The sequence below is a fragment of the Phoenix dactylifera genome, chromosome 1 (genome assembly GCF_051530095.1).
Source record: "Phoenix dactylifera cultivar Ajwa chromosome 1, Ajwa_hap1_PhDact_Kaust_v1.1, whole genome shotgun sequence".
Lineage (NCBI taxonomy): Eukaryota > Viridiplantae > Streptophyta > Magnoliopsida > Arecales > Arecaceae > Phoenix > Phoenix dactylifera.
Genome location: NC_143190.1, coordinates 5,215,607 through 5,238,638, shown reverse-complemented (window position 1 = coordinate 5,238,638; position 23,032 = coordinate 5,215,607). Strand labels below are relative to the sequence as shown.

The window sequence follows — 23,032 nt, the reverse complement described above, 5'->3', positions numbered from 1 at the left end:
TGTTTCAGAAGGGACTTTCCCCCTCTTCCTAGAGAGGGCAAGCAAGCACCAAGGAAAACTGGCTTGGAGATCATGACCTTTGCATTAATATTCCATGAAAGGGTGAAAATCCATAACCTCGATAACTTTATCTCATGAGAAAGGGTGAAATAAAGTTAATCGTCATCAAGTTATCCTACTAACCCCAGGAATGTCAATGTCGGCCAAGTAGGAGACAATTTTACATGCTGATTAGCTATTCACTTCTTAATTAGCTGTTCAGCATCCAAAAGCAGTCCAAAAGAAAGAAAAGTATGCGAAAATTACAAACAAGACAAAGTTATCCATGCCAATCTGCTGCTGGCTTGGCAACTAATTCACCCACCTCATGCATGGTGCTGATTCTTGCCAATAATACCAATCTCCCACACCATGGCAGGAAGAACTAACACAAATGCCCCATAGGACTACCCTAATACGTAATAGGAAGCCAATGTTACTTCGATCTTGGCACCCTTCTCCTTGCTTCACGTAATGGGAAGATGTCCCAGGTTCAGATTTGGATAGCCTCCTCCATGTCTTAAAAAACTGAAAAGTATAAGAAACGAGATTGGGAGCACAAACAGAAGGACACTCGAGAACAAAGATAAAAGATAAATAAACTCCTTTTGTACCAAAAGGGTTTGGCATCTACAAACCACAATCCCGGGTCAATTCGATAAGCTTATAAGAAGTATTGCAAGAATAAGCCAGAAGCAAACGAAACAGAGGCAAAAAGAAGAAAATCTCCCAGAGGGTTATCTTACTGAGACTTTGCTGAGTTCAGTCTGATCATATCCTAAAGCCCCACTAAAATGGGTCAAATATTTGTTTTATGAGATCCTCTTAAACTGCAAGTCTCATAATTACTTGTTCTTGTAAGCTTCAAACATAATAGTCTGCCCTCTGTTTCACCAAACAATGCAGTATTTATTGTAAAATGTACAAGCTGTTTTTGACTCAAAAGCAGTAATAAAAGCCCAAATTAGGACCAAGAGAACATGTACGGAAGCATTTCATGACTGTGGTTACCTCTCAATTGAATCCACATAAAATTCCTATTCCACATTTCCTTATAAAATTGTTACCATGATTATGAAACTTAAGCTTTAAGTTAGAGGAGCAGAGACATTACCAGGTGGACATCTCAGTCTACGGCACCGCCTTGTTGTCCTTCCCCACCCTATCATATTCCTCCCATCAACTTCTAGATCGGTACTAATGGGATGCACCGGTGGGGTAGTTTTCTGAGTCTCTGATACAGTCACAGCTAAACTTCTAGGCTGCCTCCTTCCCTTTGCTTGGAAATGAAGCCCATTCCGGCCTGTGTTCCGTTTTGTTAAGCCTGTCTGCCAAGTCTTGCCTGATGCTTTCATCAGTCCTCCAATAGTTTGAAGATCTTCTGTTACTTCGTGCCTTGACAGTGATGCAAGGCCTGGCAGAACATCTTTCTGGAAGTCCCTTCTCTGTCGCCGCCTCCTTCCCTGGCCTCTCCGAGGCCTCATTAGAAGCAGGGAAGCAGCACCCGGTTCATCTTTTTTATTCTCAAACTCCTTTGGCTGGCAGCAGCGGTCATCGACCTTTATTTCCTCGAGCTTCAGTGTCATAGCCTCAAAGAAATCCAATCCATCATCATCTGAAGATTCAGATCCACAATCTCCACCACTCTTTGGAACTCCTGTGTTGTCTGCATTGGATGAAGCAACCTCTGCAAACCAAAACAAGGTATTCCACTGAGCTGGAGGCAATCCATCCCATGTGATTTCCTCTAAATGTGTTTGCACATCCACCGACATAGCAACAATATTCTCTGCTGCCTCTCTCGCAAGGGTGTCATGAGAGCATTCTGTTTCTTGTGAACCATCTGTTTTGCTTGATGGCATATATTCTTGATGAGGCATTATATTCACCTCTGCCTGAGAAATTCTTACTTCTAAATTCATCTCAGTAGCATCTTTTGCAGAAACCCATGATACTGGGAGTGACAATGGAACAGCCACCTCACTTTTGGGTGAAAACTCTGATAGCCTTGGGTCATCCATACTTGTTACTTCAGCATTTAGATCGATAATGTTCCTAAATTTTTTACTGATGTTTTCAGCCCCCTTTTCAGTGATCAAACTCCCTACAGAGATTGCCTTCTCAGAGCTGCGCTCCTTCATGTCACAGGTCAAGTCAACGCAATATATGTCTTTTTCAATGCAATTATTATTTCTAGTCAAAGAACATTCCCGCAGTGAAACAGCATTCGGCTGAACCTCATCAAGAATAGGAAAGTCAATTTTTCTACTGCCTATCTTATCAGAAATCTCATTCCTCTGCATTCTGATCTCCTTGACCTGCAAAGATGATGTAAAACCCTGAGGATTACAAAGAGGTAGACCAGTCTCCTTATCTTGTTTCCTCTCAGATTCTGGAGTAACAATATTGAAACTGGACATCAGCTGAGAATGACCATGCACGAAGCTCAACTCCATCTGAGATGCATGTTTTTTCAAGTCAATAGAGTCATTATAAGCTGGTTTCTTTCTGAGCCAAGATCTCTCTCTCGAGGACTCCTCAAATTTCTGCTCTAGATCACAAAGTACTGTATGCTGTTGGACAGTAAGATCATTTTCAATTCCATTTGGAAGTGCTTGGTTCAGATTTACATTGTGTAGAGACTTCACATCAGTGCACTGCAAACTCTTAAAACACTTTTGGGCTTCATGACCTATGGAGTTTCCATAAGCTGAACTGTCACCAGTATCATTGTGGTTTCGCTTACCAATGGTGACTGATGGGAGCTGTAAATATGGTGCAGGTTCCGAATCCAGACAAAAACCTGCAAATGATCCATTTAGATAAGAAGGTGCCTCAATTCCAGCTCGTTGGCGTGAATCCCTACTGGTTTGCCATTTGTCAGGATCGGTTCCTATGTTCTGAGCAGCTACATTGGAAATCCTGTTCCGTGTACTCAGAGTTGCAGAGCTGTTAAAGCATGGAAGTGCTTGAACTGCCACTGGAATGTGGCTTATGCTGTTCACAGGCTTTGTCCAAGATGAAACCAATGAAGATGCACTACTTGAGGAGTTCATCTGAGGAAGAATTGAGAATGAAGCAGGAATTGAAGGAGCTGCTGCCACTGCTGAATTATTTGAGGTGGCAAGATGGGTACTGCTTCCAGAGGTTTCAATCCCATAAGTTGGCTTTTGTCTGAACCATGTCCGTGTTTTATTTTGATGTGATAAAGCAATTCCATGTGAATTCTTAAGCATTGGTTGCACGGTTTCAGATGACACGGGGAATTTATCATCGCAGAGACTTGGACCGAATAAACTCAAGCTGCTCCTGCTTTGCCCTGTGAATTGATCTCAGAAAAAAGATAAAAAATCAGATATATAGTACAAAATATCAACAGATAAGAAAATTAAAGACAAGAGTTTACTTATGTGCTAGACTTAACATTAAAAAGGAGAACCATGTGCACTAAGCAAATGCTAAGTGCCTAGCAGAAGTGAATGTCAAGCTACAGGACACTAATCCTCACAGCAGTTTTGCAACAATAACTGAAAAATTATTTGACAGCTAAAATTGTCCAGGAAGTAGAACAATTACAGTTCAAAATACTATATCTGGCCTAATACAAGACACAAATCAGTGTAGCAGCTTACCATCCTTTTTCAGCTGTCTTCATGATCAAGAACTTCAAAAAGTAAAAAACTTAACAGTAAGTCACAATATATTAACAATTTATTAGTTGTGTATCCAGGTACCAGTTGGTAACAAATCCACCCTGCCCTCCATGTGAACCTACCACAGGCAGTTTCCATATTAGGTAGTACTTGACTGACGCAAATTACAGGGGAGCATGAAGGACCAACATGGGCAGATTCATGACAATATTGTTGATCTTGGTTGATGCTTATAAAAGCTATCTGAAAAGTGGGAACACTCTCCAGAACCATTTCTACCATCATTTTAAATCAGGTAGATTCCAACTGAAAAGGAAGACATTCTCAATTGAGGATCAACAGATTCAAACCACCAAGACATGGTTCTGATAAACTTTTAGGCTTACACTACAAGCACTAGCTTTTTTTTTTTAAGGGTAAATTAATAAACCCATCAATATTGACCAAGGCACATTCCATTCTTATCCAGGAATGTTTCAATCAAAACACTTTAAAAGAAATTGCTCTACCACTTTGAACACAATTTACATATAAATACAGCAATGGCTAACTTGTCCATAGATCCCCTGCATTAAGACAATTCTTAGAGGAAAGTAAAGCCATAATGAACATTTAAAAAAAATGCTAAGTTTCAACGTGTTAAAGAAAAACACATACATTCCTTTCTTAATTGAATTAAATTTATAAAAAATAATTGCAGAACAAAAAACTTAAGGAAGATCACCATGCAAATAGAGAATCAGAAAACCAAAACCGGGTTTACATAATTGTTCTCTTTCTCCCGAAGTAAATTATCCAATCCAATATCATTGCATTCCTTAAATGACAGAACCATGACACCATCAACAAATGGACCAACTGCTTATTCAAGAGAAAATATCTAAGGCTAGCTTTTTCCTCGAGATTCATAAGTTACTTCTAGGTGCACGCTGAGTTTACAAGCATATCAGTCTATTTAACTGTGCTTTACATAGAACAGCAAGAAAGAGATCCAATCATTCGTTCATTCTACAATGGAAAATTTCCTTCCCCTGGATATTTTCCATCATTTCACAATTGAATATCCCATATAATATCCAAGGTGGGAATTCGGCAGGCGGACCTACTTTATGAATTGATGAGAACAGGAAACAGGATACGACTAATAACATATGGCTATTTACCAAACATGCCAAAGTACTAATACTTTCTTGCCTAATGCCACGTCACAAAGAAGAAAGAAGTTAGCTAATTTACAATCTCTACTATGAAGCCTAAAGTGCATCCAGCTTCAAGGTACACTGACATGTTTTAAACAAGAGAAAGTTGCAGAGGGGTGACATCCAACAATCTGATTGCCAGCAAACACATTCAGAACATTGACTCAACAGAGACTATTAATAAACGTGGCTTATAGTTAGAGCCCATTTCACCTATTCCCAATAGCATGGCCATGTGACCTTGAACAGAACTATCATGATGCAAGTTTTTTTCTTCAACAGAAGCATAAAGATCAGATGTACAATTTCACTTTCACCCTAACAAGAGCAACATGTGCACTTCTATTGTGCTTCTTCCCAAGGGTGTAAACCATGAAACTTGTGCCACTTCTTACTCCTCTAAATATGAAGGTGCAAAATTACTCTACTACCATTAAAAGATATGATATACTTTAAGGACCTTGCCTGTTACCTGCACAAGATTCCATGAATACATCATCCACAAAAAAGAATGCCTCAGCTGGTTGAAGGGAAGCTGAAGTGGAATAGAACCCACATTTCAAATTGAAGAGCTAAAAGTATTCTTGAAAGTACCAAGAAACTTTTGAAATACATATTTCAACACCAAAGAGTGTGGTTCATAGAAATTGCCAATATTGCAAAAATAGTGACTTCAAAAATAAATAATAAGAAAAAAAATATAAAGAATAAATGAAAATGAAGGTGTGCCTGGATCAAGGCGTGTGAAGACACTGCCTTAAAAATGAAATTCGCTCCTTTATGTAGGTTAATGCCGAGATCTAAATAATAAGACAAATATTAAAGAATAAATGAAAATGAAGGCATGCGCGGATTGAGGCATGTGAAGACACTGTCTTAAAAATGAAATTCACCCTTTTGTGCAGGTTAATGGCAAGATCATCTCCACGGTACAATCCAGTTTGCATCATTATAGACCTCAACCACCTTATGATATCCAGTGTAAACAAAAAAAGATTTAGGGTTCCCTTAAGATATCGGAATACTCTTTCTAGAGCACTCCAGAATTGATTGAGATTTTGGGTGTATCTGCTTGTTCTCCCTATAGCATAGGCAATATCGAGTCTTGTCTTGTTTGTCACATACAAGAAAGATCCAATGATCTGAGAGTATCTAACTTGATCAATAGGTTCACCTAAGTTCATTTTGAGGTGGATACTAGGATCATAAGGAGTGGATACAGGTTTTTGATCATAACAACAAAACTTTTCGATCATTTTTTCAATAGAATGAGCAAGGGAGAGAGCTATCCCTTCTAGGGATTTGAACAGCTTCATCCCTAGGATTACATTAGCTTTACCTAGATCTTTCATATCAAATTGGCCGACAGAAAAGATTTGATCTCAGATATGATTTTAAGAGATGTTTGCCATGATTTTGTATCCTTTGAAAAGCTCCTTCAACATCCAGATGTTCTATTTCATAATTGCCCTATTTCATAGCTTGTTTGTTAAAATTTCATAAGCATCTGTTATTTTGATGCCAATTATCGTGCCAGTCAAAGCTGGTATGGTATGATATTGAACCATATTATACCAACACTTGTAAAGCATAGCTTTCGGCACTGTTACATCATGTTTTATTTTCAATTTTTTATGTTGGAGATTACTTTAAGGTATATTATTGATGTTCAAATTATGATTTTAAGGATATTTTGATGTTATGTTATGTCATATTGGTCTAGAAAGACCATATGATTGCTTGATAAATGTAATTATAATAATATATAGACAATACATACTTTTAATTTTGAAAATACATTTATCAAATTGATTTGAACTACAAAATATATACCGACATCTAGTTTCTCGTGAAGTGTTTGTTGCTTGCAAATATCAGGATCATGTTCACAGTCAGATCCTTGGACCCGACTCCAGCCTAGATCCTGTGCCTACCCCTACATCCCATAATCTGAGATAGCCATCCTAATACTAATCTTCTATCTGATACTAGGCTAGCCATCCTATCTAAAGAAAGATCGTGGCACCGAAATTTGATTCGTAATCTGGCTGAGACTATGCAGGGTAGTAGCCGTTTGAATACGATATCTCTGACGTAGGATATTCATATAGGTTAGACCCTGAATGTGCAGAGTAAAATCCAATGTATAATAAGGATCTAGTTACATACAGGACCTAACTCCGTGTGCTATATCATTTGCAATAGTTTTGTATATTGAACCACCTCGAGAGGCCCATATGATCTCATATTCTCGTGGTTGTGGATCCACGTTTTGCATAGTGGTACATATTCTGTGGCATAAGTGAACTGTGACTCATTGGCAAATCGTTTAAGACAAATGGCTATGAGTCATATGCATCCCCGCCATGTCCACTGCTATCTTCTTGCTCACCAAATGCATCATCGCTCAAACTGTCATTATCATCATCGCTCATATTGAAAGGTGATACAAGCAATCAGTTATCCAAGGGTTTATCAGTCTCAGAATTTGAGTGAATAGGCTTCTTATCAACTCTCTCCAATGGATTTGCAATTCTCTTTTCTTTTCCTTTCTTGCTACTTTAAAACCTGCTTCTTTCCATGATGCCCTTGCCCGCTTGATTTTATTGGGTGGCTCGACTAGGCTCACTATCCTGCTTGGCTCTACTTCTTTGACCGGACTGTATATCATGGTGATCTCTTCTTGGCATCTTTTTATTATATCTAATAGGAGGATGTCTTGGTCATAGAGCCTTGCAATAACGATTGGCTGCCCCCTGACTTCATGTTTGTTAGGCTGGGTGTGAGTGTGGCATATGTCACACTGTCCATTGCTTTGTGTTCACCCTAATCTCTCTTGCTATAAAACTAGCCGATCAAGGAGGCAATCCTGGCTTGTCAATAACTGCCTACTGCTATTGGCCCTCAAGCCAAGTAATTATCAAATCCGTATAATCATATACAAAGTCCCTATGAAGTAGATCATCATACTTCAACTCCACCTTCTCTTGGATGCATTTTAATTCGAGCATTAGATTGTAGTGTATGTATACCAAGTCATTCAATCTCTTCTATGTTAGGTGATTCTTCCTTTTATTATCCATTGGGGAGAAGGTTAACCAGTTGTGCCACTGAAAAGACCGTCTATGAGAGAACCCAAATTACTAAATTAAAAAATAAATTAATATTTAATTATAAAATACCTAAATTTAATTTTAGTTCAAATTAGTAGAGCCCTACCAGGGACACAACATATAATTTTTCAGCCCATAGATGTGCATTAATCACTACTTATTTTTGAAATTTATTTGAATGTAGGCTCAGATTTGGGTAGACATAACTATGACCAAATTTAAATAAATTGCTATCAAAATAAGATAGTAAGTAGCATGTGTATCCCCAATCATGCTACCATTTTTTTTTAAAAAAAAACTTTTATTTTATTTATTTTATTTTTATCTGAAAATGTGGTTTCAATATAAAAATTTACATGATCAACAAAAAATCACGATTTCTTCTTAAATGTGTAGACCATCCTTAGATCTCCAGTATATCAAGAAATCATGCTAAAATACAAAATTTTATCATGATTTTTCCTGATTTTCCCAATTTTTGGCTGATTTTGATCATGAAAAGGAAAAAAAAGATGAATGGGGAGAATGGAGGGGCATTATACCTGATTTTGGATGGATTTAGCCTCAAAATCAGCAATAAAATTCCTCTTCCCTAAATTTTACCCTAAAAATACTATTTCTGAAGAAGAGAAGGGAGAAGAAGGCCACGGGATAGCCTTCTGCCACTTCTCCTCTACTATTAGGCGATAAGGGACTTGAACAGCTCCGAAACGAGTGGAACAGGCCAATTTTGCTCAATTCGGACTGCTTCATACCTCTTATCAAGCCAAACCACCGAAACAACTCAATAACCCACTGCTTCGGGTTGGTATGCCTCAAATAGGATGGTTTGTGACAGTTCAGTGTACCCTATTTAGAAGTTTTACAAGTTAAAAAGTGGTCACAAGCCTCATGTATAATTTGAGGATGAGCCTTTTCTACATTTGGACACTTCTCTGCCTGACTATTGATTTAAAATTTTAATTCTGACAGGAACACTCTTGGCAGATCTATAATCAAAATTAAGAGTTACTTGGTTTAGTTCTATTCTGGTAAAATTTTGTATATACTGCTATGAGAAGGTTGTAGGTAAACATATAGACTATCTATTGATTTTCCATGCATCTTAAATTCTTTTAGTTATTCTCCCTTATTCTATTCACATATTGCATTGCATCAATGTGGAGGTATAGTGGGGACAGAGCATGTGGAGAACCAAAACTGAAAGTTTCTTACAACTGCAGGTGCTCTGTAGTGGATCATGTTTCGCAACTGTAAGTTCTAGGAGTTTCACAAACCAAATTCCACCAAGCGCTTTTTGTAAGATTAAACTGGAAGACGCATAATGTCCTATATCCAAATCCTTTTAATAACTGTCTCAGTCAATAATATAGCTGTCTAGAGCAAAGTTTAAACCTAATATCATTTGGAAACTGCAGAGCCAACTTTATCTCCAAACATATAATATTTTACATCAGAATAAGTTTAGCAACTCCAAATGTCCCTGTTTACATGATCGACAATAAGTTCGCCTCAAAAGGCAATATCAGTGATTAAACAATGTTCATCTCCGATGCCCATTCTAACCACTATTGATTACAAACATCCAACTGTACAAGGCAACATATACAAATCTAAAAATATGTTTTTCTTTGAAAAAAAAACTAAATAGTAGACATGGATGAAACACCATGTAATCCAAGCAAGGCAAGCTTAGAAGTTAGAAGCAATATCATGCAAACCTAATGAAACTTTATGACATACGCCTGGTTCTCTACCCATTAAGAAAACACCAAAATCCTTTTTTGGGAAGCAAAGATGATACTGTTATCAAGATATTTTGAGATCTCAGCTGATTAGGAATCAAGGTATCAGATATAAGTTAATATAGTTAAACCAAGATTAACCACCATTATTAGCCATTGATTAATACTACCTAAAATTGTAAAACAAAGATTAAGAAAACCAGCTATTATATTGATATCATACTCAGTGATCTATTGGGACGTATCTGTTTATATCTCCAGAATAATAAGGGCTGAAATGTTGTAGATATCATATTGGTAAGTGCCCAATATGGATGCAAACTGTTATCTCAACAGAGTACTCAGTTGAGATGAAAATCTTGGGTAGATTGAAATGAAACAAATGCAATCTGCAGAAAACAGATTAACTATGCCACGCTCTACATGCCTAAATCATCAAATCACCTTTTAAGTTCAAAGAAAATTCTGATGATGAAATATATAGAGCCAAAAATAAGAGAATTGTCACTGCTGAGGAAATGTATGTATCCATGAAATTTTTAAAAAGAGAGATACCAAAGTAATAACAGTTTGGACCAGTCAAGGTTAAGATCAAGGGAAAAACATTTAAACTAAATAGACATTATTTTGCCAACTAACATCACCAAAACAGGTCAGTAAGTTCTTACCACTTTCACTATTGAAGAATGGCCATTCCTGTCCTATTTCCCCTTTATCTGCATGCAAGAAGCTTGAGCTAGACCCTTCATCACGATGCCCATCTTTAGAGTGAGCACTTTGTAGGCCTAGGAAATTTGTGTTTGATTTTGATGACAACTTATGACCTTGATTCTCTTCACTGTGGTTTCTCAGGCCAAGAAAATGATTGGAAGTTGAATCTGCTGCTCCCTCAAAGCATATATCTTTTATAGATTTATTCAGATCAGCCAAGCTCTGAGCTGACAAACCTTTTTGTGCCCATGAATTTGGTATCTTATTATCCTTTTTGCAATTAGGACCCATACCGGTGCTTAAAGTAAGCTTTACAGCATTGTCGGGATCTGCACTGCAAGTTCTGCTAGGCGAAACTGTAAATCTAGATGATGAATCAGCGAAATCTTTCTTTCCTGATCTTTCGGCATCTTCGCTATCAATATATACATCAGCTGGAAGTTGTAAGTCAAACATTCTCCTAGGAGATTTCTGAAGCTTAGAATCAAGTTCACCATCTTTTAGAGAAACTTCATTTTCTAATGAAATAGGACCAGACTGCACGCTACCTTCCCTCAGAAAGTTTAAGGATGACCTTGTGTCATCGGTGCTTGCGAAAGGTGCTTTGTCATAACTGGCGTTCACTACAGGCAGGTGAGACATCTGCCATACCTTTGTGGTTCCTTCACATGGCATTTGAGATGAAAAAGTATTTGTTGATTGTGATGTGTCTGATGGTATGGAGTATCTGTGCAACCCTTTCTTTTGACACTCGTCCATCAGGTTCCTCTGAATCCTATAAAGACGATGCAATTCATAGACCTAGAATGCAAGAATAACAGTGCAATTTCAGTAACGACAAACTATTAAACAACCAATTCATATTTCTGAAAAAAAACAAGAAGAGAAACTGAAGGTTTATGCTCTCTTAATTTTGGTTTTCTTTTTCTTTTTCTTTTTTCTTCAAAAACGAGTCTATGATGCTTCATGACTTGGAAAGGAACTTAAATAAAGCATGAACTACCAAACTCAGTCATATCATGGTACAGTTGGGTTCAAAATCATTAAGCATTCAATAAGATGTAACAATTAAGTCATACTGCTTAGTCAATAGGGATGACTGGAAAGGTAGATGCCAACAAAATGGAACATGTTTTTCCAGATCGGTAACGAAATCATTGTCTTGAACAATTTAAATGGAAGTGTAAATATGCTTACCTGTTTCCTAAATGTGGCTTCATGTTCAAGCATAGTCCGCTTAAGCATTTCTTTATCGTATTCTGAATATTCATTCACTGGCCTCAACATGAAGCCATTGCAGAAATGTCCACTCAACATATTATCTTCATAGCACCGAGACCAACAACTCTTTGCATTCTCATTAAGATCAATCATGGGATGATATCCTGGAAGGTAGCTTTTGCACTGGAATTTTGTTCCCATTCCTGCGAAGATTATGAAAAAGAAGTCAGCAAAACCTTTTAAGAATACTATTTCAAAGAAATTCAACATAAAATTCTAACATCGAACTAGGTTGGGAAGATAAACTTTACAATCCCAAAGACTTGGAATGCATGTGCGCAGCAGAAAAGAAAATAGTCAAGTAATGAGCAAAAATAATCTGCAATTAATGAGAGAAAATTTGCAGTTATAAACAGAAAAAAGGGGGTTCCTACTAACAGCAACAACAACAATAATTTCTTCTTTTCTTAACTCAGTTTATTCAGCAAGAAACATGAAATGAGAAACTCAAACCAAATATGTATTTCTCAGAAAAGATGCTTGCTCACTTTTCAGCATTAATCAGTTAGAACTATAACTAATCCAGACTGCATGTATACATATATATGCATCTTGCACTATAAGTACATTTAGTACACTTTCAAGTGCAAAAGTTATTTCCCAAATTATGTGAAAAGAAGACTTAATGAAGATTGTATCAAAGAAAAAAAGGAAAAGATGGAATTTTTTCAGTGTAGAAAAATGAAAACAAGAAGCTATAGGAGGAACCATGGCCGTGAAGTGTGTTGAGATACTTGTAATCCTCGACAGTAAAGTCATTGATATAACAAAAAAAAAAAAAAAATCACAGGAAGCAGATAAGAGAAATCAAGGAATGGTTACTCGGGCTTCTTTCCATTTTGGCCAATGTTCAAATGTAATTCTCTCTTCTTGTGCTACTAATTGAGTGGCATGCATTCTTTAAACCATGAATTAAGCATAAAATTATGAGTAGATGGATGTATGGACAGACAGGCAAACATGTAGATAGAGGTTGGTTAGATACAATGCTTACTTTTTCATACTTTCTACTTAATATCGAAGAAGATTCTACGACAAATTTAACCAGACACTTGAAATCCAAATCTCCTTCTCCAAGACCTATCGGAGAGACACTTTTGCTCAAATTAATATCACATGCAAGCATATTTTTATGTATCGATCATAATGCAATACAATAAAATTATAAAATGTTGAGTTAAGCATTATTCTAATGAACATAAGTAATCAATGAGACAACAACAACTACTGAAGATTTTTATAATATCATGATGCACAACACCATGTCCATAGATAAGTCAATTCAGTTACTGCAATTAATATTATCAACTTATTTGAACATTCTGAAGCAACAAGCCTAGCTTCAATTAGATGAAGATGTTACAGTCGGGGAAAATGATGAACTTAGCAAATGAATAATAGCTGGCTAACTTAAACTGTCAATGTTGTCAGATCATGTAAATTTGAATAATCACTTTAGAACTATATCTGGGTTTTGGTAAAACTTGTTTTTAGGAGTTCTAAGAGGATCATGAACAGGTTTTTATCTTAAAATTCCCTTTCCAAATTCTCATATATTCAGGGTCATTTTCACATTATTATACACACCTAGTGCAACTCAAAAATCTAATCCTTTTTTTTTGAAGTTTCCACTACTTATTTATCAATTTACAAAATGTCTTTATTTTGGAAAGCCTATGAAGCTGACAGCCATTCATGGGATCAGATTTAAATGGTTTCAATTTGCTAGTTTCATTTGCCAATGAGCTAAATTATGTTCCAAAGTTTAAATCGTGCCCTTTGTTAAACCTGTATAAAAGAAAGTTGTACGTCGTAAAAATTTGTGAATGATAATTACATAAAAACTTTTCTTTAGAGAAGACTCATAGGTTTTTGATGTCAATTCATTGTTAACAGCATGACTCCATCAAGGCATTGCTCAAAAACTTGATAAGATGCACATGCAACAAAAGGGACAAGATATTGGGGGTTATTTGCTAATTCGAAAAATTACAAGAAGGCTAAGGGAAACTTTTGTGATTATTGATTGTTTTCTCATGTGCACACTGTGCAGGAGAGAGGAACTCTTTGCCTATACTGCACTTGAAGTGAGGAAGAGAAAGCTAGACAGTGGCAATAAGCCAGCAGCTGTATGCACACAAAGCTTTCACAAGGGCAGTAGATGAGACCGGTGGATCCTACTCATATCCAAACAAACAGAGCTGGATCCTTTGTCACAAGGGTACAGCATTTTTAAAGAATATATAGTGTCAAGTCCAAAGCCCCTCATTTGTCTTATGCAGTTATAAACCCCTTGAAATTAATAAGGAAAATGAAGGGATGCAAGTGAAAAACGAGGGTACCTTTCAAAACCATTTTAAGGTGGCTAAGAAAGGGAGTAAAAAATTTGAGAGAATAAATAAAGGAAAACATAGAAGAAAAGGCAAAAGCCACCATAGTGATCACTTTTTCAACATGGAAATTACTGTGGGCTTTCACTCAGTCAACCCATCAATTCGACATGATAACATGGTGATGGCCTGGCACATCGTGATTTAGCCACCCTCTTATGAATCACTTTCCAAATTCCTGTGTATCACTTTCCAAGTCCCTGTGATTGCACCAGTACCCATGTGCCATGCCAGCATGAGGAATTGATGAGGTGATTGAGAGACCTTCAGCATTCACTTTTCAACAAAAGATACCTTCTTCACACCAAGAATATAAACTTCTATCCAGTTTCAGAATATTGGGGGATCGAGTCATACCCCAAGAGGTGGGAACAGTTGGCACCGATTGAGGATCATGCCAACAGAGGTTATCATTGGATGCACACTGATACAGCTGCTACACCATTGCTACGGCCTTTCTAGGTTATTTTTCGATTTACACAATTTTGGGTGTAGGTCAGGGGGGTTCAACCCGAAACCCTAAAAATCAACTTGAGTTGCTTCAAAACATAATGACCAAACAATAGTCAGTGCTCATCTGAAAAAATATCCCCATGATTTTTTCAATCAAACACAAAATTCCACTTGGACTCTTTAAGAAATAAGAAAAAAAGGGAGGAGAAAGAAGATTTACCTAGCTAGAATTATTTACTAGCCCCAAAAGTCGAAAATCATGCTTCAAACATGCAAGCCAATCTGCATACATAATCTTCCTATGTCCCTCATTTTATTCACACCTTCAAATGGTGGAGAATGACAGCAAAAAATGTTGTTTTAGTCATCCAGAGATGCAGGGTTCAACTTGGCAGCAAACTGACCTCGATCCCTCCCGAATTTATCAATCAGGGTTTGGTTCAAGCAGTTCAGGAATGGTTCATGCAGTGTTTAACCAAACTGGTGTCCACTTGTACCGTCAAACAGTTAGTACAGTATGTATGTCTTGGCGAGTACCCTACCAGCCGGTATTTCATATCTTTACTATTACAAGCAACTTGTTGGCATATGTTTATTTTAGGAGAAGTCATGTTTCTTTTATGTTATTCACCACATAACATATGGCAACATGCTGATTCCGGTAAACTCGTGTTTCATGAGTTCCCAGTTTAAAATTCATGAATTATGTGATAAGCTTGACAATTAAAAAGTAAATCCAGGTGAAGATAAAGGTTCTCGAGAGTTTTTCCTCCTTTCGAGAAAGGATGCATACATGATCAACCACAATGTCCTATCTCAGAAATGTTTGCCCATGATGATTTTCCCAAATTAGGAGTTCTGAAAAGGAATGAATCTAATGCAGAACTAAAGGATTTCAAGCCTTTCATCTTTTAGTAATAAGAAATACCTCTAAAGGGCAATACACATATAATAATTTAACTAAATAACCATACTGGATCTGTTGTCCCTCCTGCCAATAATATCTCATTAAAACACGAGGATTCTACATTAAAACAACAGGAAATAAGGAGAGTCATTCCTTATACCACTATTCAAGCCAAAATCTAGCATCAAACCTCGTCCTATTAGGGTAATATGGTTCAACAAGAGTAGGTTTTTTCTTTTTATTTCATTATCAACCAGGATTTCTACATAGTTCACGAATTCTTGATGCATTAATTGTTCCATATATTTCCAATCTAATGACCATGAACTCCCTATGAACATGAGTATCATAAAATAAAAAAGTAAAACAACTGATGAAATATGCATGTCAGAGCTTTATATGATCTAGTTCACCACTTCCCGTACAATATGCCAAAGTCAAAAACCAAGATACAGATCATACCCACTCAAGATATCCGAGAAACAGAAATTACTTGCCATAATCTGCACCATCCAGATCTCTATAGTAAAAAAACAAAAAACAAAAAAAATAAAATTCCAAAAACCAAATGGAAGTTTATAGTTAATTATCATCAGTAGCAACTGTTCAAAAGTATTTGATCCAGATTCTTACCCAGAAAGTTTCTATTTAGACCCTTTTACAATTCACGGATAGGTAGAAAATGTTGCAGGTTCAATGTAACTTAGAAATTTTCTACAAGTCAGGAAGCAGCAGAAATCCTCCTACTTGATAAGCTACTAAATAGTAAAAGGGAACAAACTCCAGCATAAAAAGAAAACAAGTAGTTCAAATAACATTCGAAACTGTATCACATTGCATACTTCAGGAAAAAAAAGAGTAAAAATTAAGGATTACCGGATCAAGAAGGAAACAACCCCTTGGAAAACCTCCCATCAAATCCTCAAAAACATGTCCAATATCATTTAGTAAACTAGTAGAAAATCTGAAGCAGGGCAGCTCAAGCGAAGCACACTTTCCAGAAATGTATCCAATCCAGAAGCTTCACACGTCACCCAGATGATATCCAATGTCATCAGGCAGTGACATGCAAGCCAATTCCGTCAAGCAGGAAATTCAAAGTTTGTTGTCAAAACCAAAATCTGGATAGTCCAGCCAAGGCAAAACCTAAAAATGATTTACATTAGTAAGTAAAAGATTAGAAGCAAGAAGGTGATAAACAGTATCCTTACATCAAAAAAGAAACAAATCCGTAAAAAAGAAACAGTATCCCTCATCACCATGTATTCCTATCACACAACAGTAATAACACAACCCATCACAGAACAATTACAAATTTAAAAAAATAAACAAAAATTTATAAGAAAATCTTGCATGAGTCACAGCAGTTAAAAAGCTACACTGATTCTGCAAGTAGTAGCGTAGCCCGGTGCACGAGGCTTCTGCCATTGCAGGTTCTGTGGAGGGTCAAGTGTACAAAGCCTCAACCCTGTGTAAGGAGAGGTTTTTCCATGTTTCTAACCCATGATCTTTGGAGCAACCTTACCACTGCGCAACTTTGGTTCCACAACTGGGAGTTCAAAATAAAATAAAATCTCAAAACAGGGGAAAGGATATCACTATCAAGCCGGAACAATCCTTTTATAATGCAGTCTCTACTCTATGAATCGAACCTTCCAAATGCACAGACCATCAGATCAAAGAAACATCAACTTAAGAGCAGAGAGGGGGAAAACAAAAAGATCAGCAAAAAGAGAACTTTGAACTCGAGTTACTAAAATCATCAGACATAGAAGCTTATCAGGCCGCAAATTTGGACAATTCAACAACTTTTATTTTTTTATATAAAAAAAGAGAAAAACATATCTTATATCCAATAATTTAAGCAAAAAAGAAAATTTCACAAAAGGCATCAAATCCGAAATCCACAAGAACAAAGCATACCCAAAGGCTCATCACCAAAAGATCAAAAGATCTCCTCAACCCCATCGCGAACGAGAGAATAAAGCACAGAGAGCGAAAATTTACCGCAACCCACGTCACCACCTCTCGTTATCCATCTCTGTAACTCCTTTGCAGCGGATTCAGCATCAGAGCCTGGAACATCCTAAGCCCGAACGGCCGCCCCCGTCCTGCCATCCGAGTTTTCCAACTTGGAGCCAAGAGAGGAGAATCCAAGCGAAGAAAGAGCGCAAGGACGAAAAACAAAACTTCTAGATAAAACGAGAAGAAAAGGAGATCATAGGAGACTAATGGAGGAGGATTGCGCCCGTCCCCATGGCCATTGGAAGGAGACGCAGCTGCAGATCGACATCAGATTGGGAGATGTCGATCCGCTGGGCCACAGAGGAGAGCGAGAGCGAGCGAGCAAGAGCAAGAGCGAGAGCGAGAGCGAGAGCGAGCGAGAGAGAGAGAGAGAGAGATCCGAGATAACAAAATCTCTCACAGGAACAAACGACCTTCTAAGAAAAGTGACAGGAAATTTGTCAACATCCGGTCATTTTATTCCCCACCTTTTCCCCCGCCCCTTCGATTTATTTTCCCCTCTTCTTCTTTCCTCCCAATATATACATACATACGCTTTATTATCGGTTTTTGGGTGGTAATTTTTTTGTTTCCTCTTTTCTTGCTTTACGGGCTTGGAGATTCTCTCGACCCCCCTTCGCCTTGGGTGGCGAGGAAAAAAGAGCCAAAAAACAACCTACACGCACACACCCACACCTCTTTCGCTTCAGCCTCCGAAGGACGGCCCCTGACCCCTCCAAATCTACAGCACCAACCCATATATTATTAAATCATATAATAATAAAAAATATTTTTTATATAAATATTTTTTAAAAAATAAATTTGAATGAATATTTTCTTCAAATTAATATTTATTTTTGTGTTCTCATAAAACACTGTTTTTTAACGTATATTCCTAATATATTTTAATTAAAAATAAAATAAAATATTAATTTTTTTTTTCTTCATCGCGATCATTTTATAAATTTTTTTTTGTACATTTAGATATTTTAATTATTTTAATTTGAAACTATTAATTTTTGAGTATATATATAAAATAAAAATAAAAAATAGAACGGTAAAATAAGTATTTTTGAGAATATATATATAAATATTAATTTTGAAAGAATATTTATATAAAATTTGGTATTTAGAAAGATATTCACATTAAAAATTCTAATAATAAAAGTATATAGTTTATGAAATTTAGTACTCGATTTTTTTATTAAACAATATTTGCTGGATTTTTTCTTTTTGGTGGGACGTTTGATCCTTATTGCGTTTGTTTGGTCCTAAGGTTTTTGCAACTGACCAAAGCAGCAGGCTGACGTGGGGCCCACGAGGAAGTGGGTTTTATGGGAAGGCAAGGAGAAAAATTGGGGGGGAGATAGGAAAGCCATCACAGCTGTACAGAATTACCTTATTGAGGAACGGCAAGGCCCACGTGCTCTCTCCGCAGGTTAGATTAAGTTTGCGAGGAATATTGAGGAAATATCCGGCAAGCTAGTAATGAGGTACTTGTTAGAAAAGCAAAGAGGGCCCCACTATTATTACTTTGTGCTAATGAGAGATTTGGGCTGCTTGCAAGGCGGAGATTCTTGATTAAACAAAGAAGGTCCCTGGGTTTTATTAGATCGTAAGGAATTCTAATAGCCCTCTTTTGGGGCCCTTCTTGCAAAGTTTGCGTGAAAATTCATACGGACATATGTTTAGTCTCACATCGATTATTCGTTGGATAGATCTTGAATACTTATATAGAATCAAAAAACTCAAATAATACTTTCCGACTAACCATTTTGGATGAGAACGTGAGTTGTTACAAATGGTATCAGAGCGGACCCGGCCCATTAGGGGATACTGCAGCACGGATCCATTAGGGCTGACCACGAGCCGATCGTGCGGTATATGATTAGATTTGAATGGATTTAAGCCCTTAGCTTGATGAGAATATCAGGGGTTGAATGGGGGGAGTATGTGAGGATCCGTGTGGGTGTGTGTTTAGTCGTACATCGATTATTCACTGGATAAATTTTGGGTACTTATACAGAATCAAGAAAGCTAAATAATACCTTCTGTCTAACCTTTTTGGGTGAGAATCTAAAAGTTTTTGAGGTACCAACTTTTATTTAAATTAATTAGGCTTGAGAGCAATGATGCGGTGGTCCACTATTCATCTCTTGTCATGGAGAAGGCATGAAACTATCAAACCACTCTGGGGCCACAGATAAATGAAATTTGGAGGTGGTGGGTCACTAGATTTATGCTTCTATGACAACCTGAGCTCTCAATTTAGTGGAGTTATTTTTATATATGGGCATTATAAGGATTTGGGGCATGTGATTGACCAGATTTCACTAGGAGGGGGAACAATAAAAATCAGCAGCATTGATGACATGGGCCACCATAGAAGCACTATTCATCACATATTCATGTACCACACAGGTCCTTATAGATCATGGGATGTATCTCTGCCACCCTTCATGTGAAAGCAACCTAACATCATCTCCTGGCCTCCCTTGTGCAATAGAAAGTCCTGCTTTCTGTCTCACCCCATGGCACTAAGAATACAGTATCCAAGAGAAATTGCTATCATGGGCTAATAAGCAGCAATAAGTATGAACGTACAACGTTTATGTGTAATTCTGAACATACACGGTAAGACTTCTCCAGCTATCATGAGTCGATTTGATGAACCTTTCTTGGTCTCGAGTTGGGTCAGGACGGGTTATGAGCGAGCCACATAGGTCTTTTTATATGTTTCAATGAGGTTTCAATGTTGAGATCTCAATGTCAAGGAAAAGGCAATAATGGCTCTAAATTGTTTATGATACTTCAAAAAATATCTTTCACTTTGTGTCACATTACTTGTGATTGTTAGAATTCGTCTTCTTTTCCAACATGTAATCTATAAGATTGCACATACAAAATTGAAGAATTAACACATATTTTTCCTTTAGTGATCTATTAATATTTATAATTTTCTTTCGCACTTTTAAGATATCTTCTCAACCTACTTTAAAGCTCCTCCGAGATACAAGCACCGACGTACATAGACAGAACAAATTAGTATATTCTTTAACCAATTTCCAAGTATAATTCCATTTGTCACAAGAGTTCGGAATTTGCAAAGGTTCCTAGACCATCTTACTTTTTCAATTTGGGAGCAATTGGCAAAGGTGACAAATTATGTTTTGGAGTGCTACTGGGTTGGTTCAGGTATAGGTTTTAGTAATTCTAGACCTACCTATTGAGGTTCGTGTCTTATAAGAGATCGAATCCAAGTATCTATCGAGTATCAAATATTATATTTTTAAGAGTTAATCAAGCTAATAATCCATACTTTGTGAAGTCTATAAACATCCAATGCATGCTATAGAATTAAATCATGAACAATGTGTACTCGCTAACTAATCAACAATAGTGAACTAAAGTTCAAAAGATACACTTTATTTAAAGTCAAGTATAAATACTCAAACATATTTTAATCTCATCATTTCTTATTTTTTAATTGAAGGGTATTGAATGAAACTAATATTATATATATATATGTGTGTGTGTGTGTGTGTGTGTGTGTGTGTGTGTGTGTGTGTAGATATGAATGTATACTAGGCAATTTATGTAGAGCGGATTGGTTGGGTATAAAATCCTCAAACTCGACCTAGCCCGAAAGTTTCAGTGGATTCGACTTGATACTCAACCCATTTACTGTTGAGTTGAGTTTAGGTCAGGGCCGGGCTAGGTTCAGCGTCAAGCCTACAATTCCGACTCGAATTCAGCCCAATCAGCCTGGCATTCCATCAAGGAGTCCAAAATTGATTAGTCCTTTGCTTACAAATCCATTTGCATCCCTACAAAGGGATCAAATAATGCTCAAGAATGCATTTATATCAACAAATAACTAAAAACCCGAATTAAAGCTACTCATGTTTGCCCCCAAGCACGCAGCCCAGCAAGCCATTCTGACATGGCACATCTCATGAATCATGCCCGTTGGTGGATTCCGGAACCCTAAAAACTACACTGGTTTAAACGCTTTATACCTTCCACATCGCTTTGGAAGCCACCAATTTTGGTGGGTGGGCCGATTAGAGTGTCCGTACGTCCGTCGATTCCCGATTTTCCTTCTCACTCCCATCGTTCCGACGTTAGATCTGTGCCCCTTGAATCTCGGGGTACCTAACGTCGTCAAATTGTCCCCCATAATTGACTAAGTTTACGGAATATAGTATTACAAAAGAGACGCCTTTCGGTAAAAATGGCAATTTATGATCTGACCTATAAACTGACATGCGAATGGTAGCTCTAAGCAGATCTGGATTTGACATAAATAGATTTAGATTATAAATTAGCCAATCCATCTAAAGCTATTTATTGAATGGATTGGATTCATATTTAAACCTTTGATCTATTTAGTCTGTTTTAATTCATTTAATAATTAGGTCAAGTTATGGACTGATTCATTTAATTTATTTAAAATCTGTTTAGCCTATTTGAAATTTGTTTAACTTATTTCTGACCTATTTAATCGACTCGTTTAGCATGTTTTATCTATTTAAATCAATTTAACCTATTAAAAATACATCTAAGCTATTTAACCTGTTTAATAAATAGATTATGTGGATCGGATCGGATTATCTATTTAATAAATATGTAGGATTTAGATTTGAAATTTTGACTTAGTTTATAAATAAGTTGGATTTGAGACATAAATTTTTGGCCCGATCAATATTTAACCCGACCCAACCCAACTTACCGAACATTTCATCTCCCCTTCCTCCCTCTCATAAAGCTTAAAATATGTTATAAAATTTCTTTACCATTTGACGCGTGCATGGAAGAAGAGTGGCCACCAAGGAAGGATCCCTGCCTTCCTTTCGAACGGCGCCTTCCTACCAAAGCTCTGGCTCACGTGATTCCAAGGCAACTTCGATGGAGTCAACTCAGGCTACTTTCTCCAATCAAAACCAATGCAACTTGGAAGACTGGAATCAGTTGTCTTCTTCTTCTTCTCAGTCTCAAAGTTTACCTGCTAGGAAAATTCCCTTGGACCGGGTCGTTTTGGCAAATGGCCGGCGTCCCCTAGTAGCCTGTAATTGAGATCTGACACGGTCCAGGTTAATTTAATTATAACTAAGATAGGCTAATTGTTGTTTAAGCTTGATCTTGTCTTAGTAGTTTTTGGGCCTCAACCTATAAAGATTCACGTGGATATGTATTTAGTTCCATATCAGTTATTTATTGAAAAGATCTTAGATATTTATAAAAGACTAAAAAATTTACATAATATCTTTCGGCTAGCTATTTTGGATAAGATTCTATGTTGCTATAAATAGTATCAGAACAGATCTGATCCATGGCCTATGTGGATTAGAGGATACCATAGCACGGGCTCATTAAGGCTGACCACAGGCTGATTATGATGCTTGCGACCAAATTTGAATGAATTTTGTCGTCAGAACTTAAATTAGAAAAATATATTTAGTCCAGCATCAACTATTTACCGGAAAGATGTTAGGTACTTATATCGAGTTGTTGCAGAACTCAATATAAACTAAACT

General features: G+C 37.0%; 1 protein-coding gene across 7 annotated transcripts; it reads right to left on the bottom strand.

Annotated features, from left to right (window-relative positions):
- Nucleotides 1-59: 59 nt before the first annotated feature.
- Nucleotides 60-18,172, bottom strand: LOC103700861 (uncharacterized). 7 transcript variants are annotated; one of them, XM_088718494.1, is made up of 7 exons: nt 17,499-18,172; nt 16,368-16,637; nt 11,658-11,884; nt 10,418-11,261; nt 5,364-5,426; nt 1,154-3,358; nt 91-567 (listed from the first exon to the last, which is right to left on the bottom strand). In XM_088718494.1, the coding sequence occupies exons 3-7, from the start codon at nt 11,880-11,882 to the stop codon at nt 560-562; spliced, it is 3,345 nt and encodes a 1,114-aa protein (XP_088574620.1). In that variant the 5' UTR covers nt 11,883-11,884; nt 16,368-16,637; nt 17,499-18,172; the 3' UTR covers nt 91-559. The 7 variants fall into 7 exon arrangements, with proteins under 7 accessions (XP_008780977.3, XP_008780975.3, XP_088574620.1 ...); XM_088718492.1 differs by having other exon boundaries at nt 390-558; XM_008782755.5 differs by lacking the exon at nt 5,364-5,426 and having other exon boundaries at nt 60-567.
- Between the last annotated feature and the right edge of the window lie 4,860 nt (nt 18,173-23,032).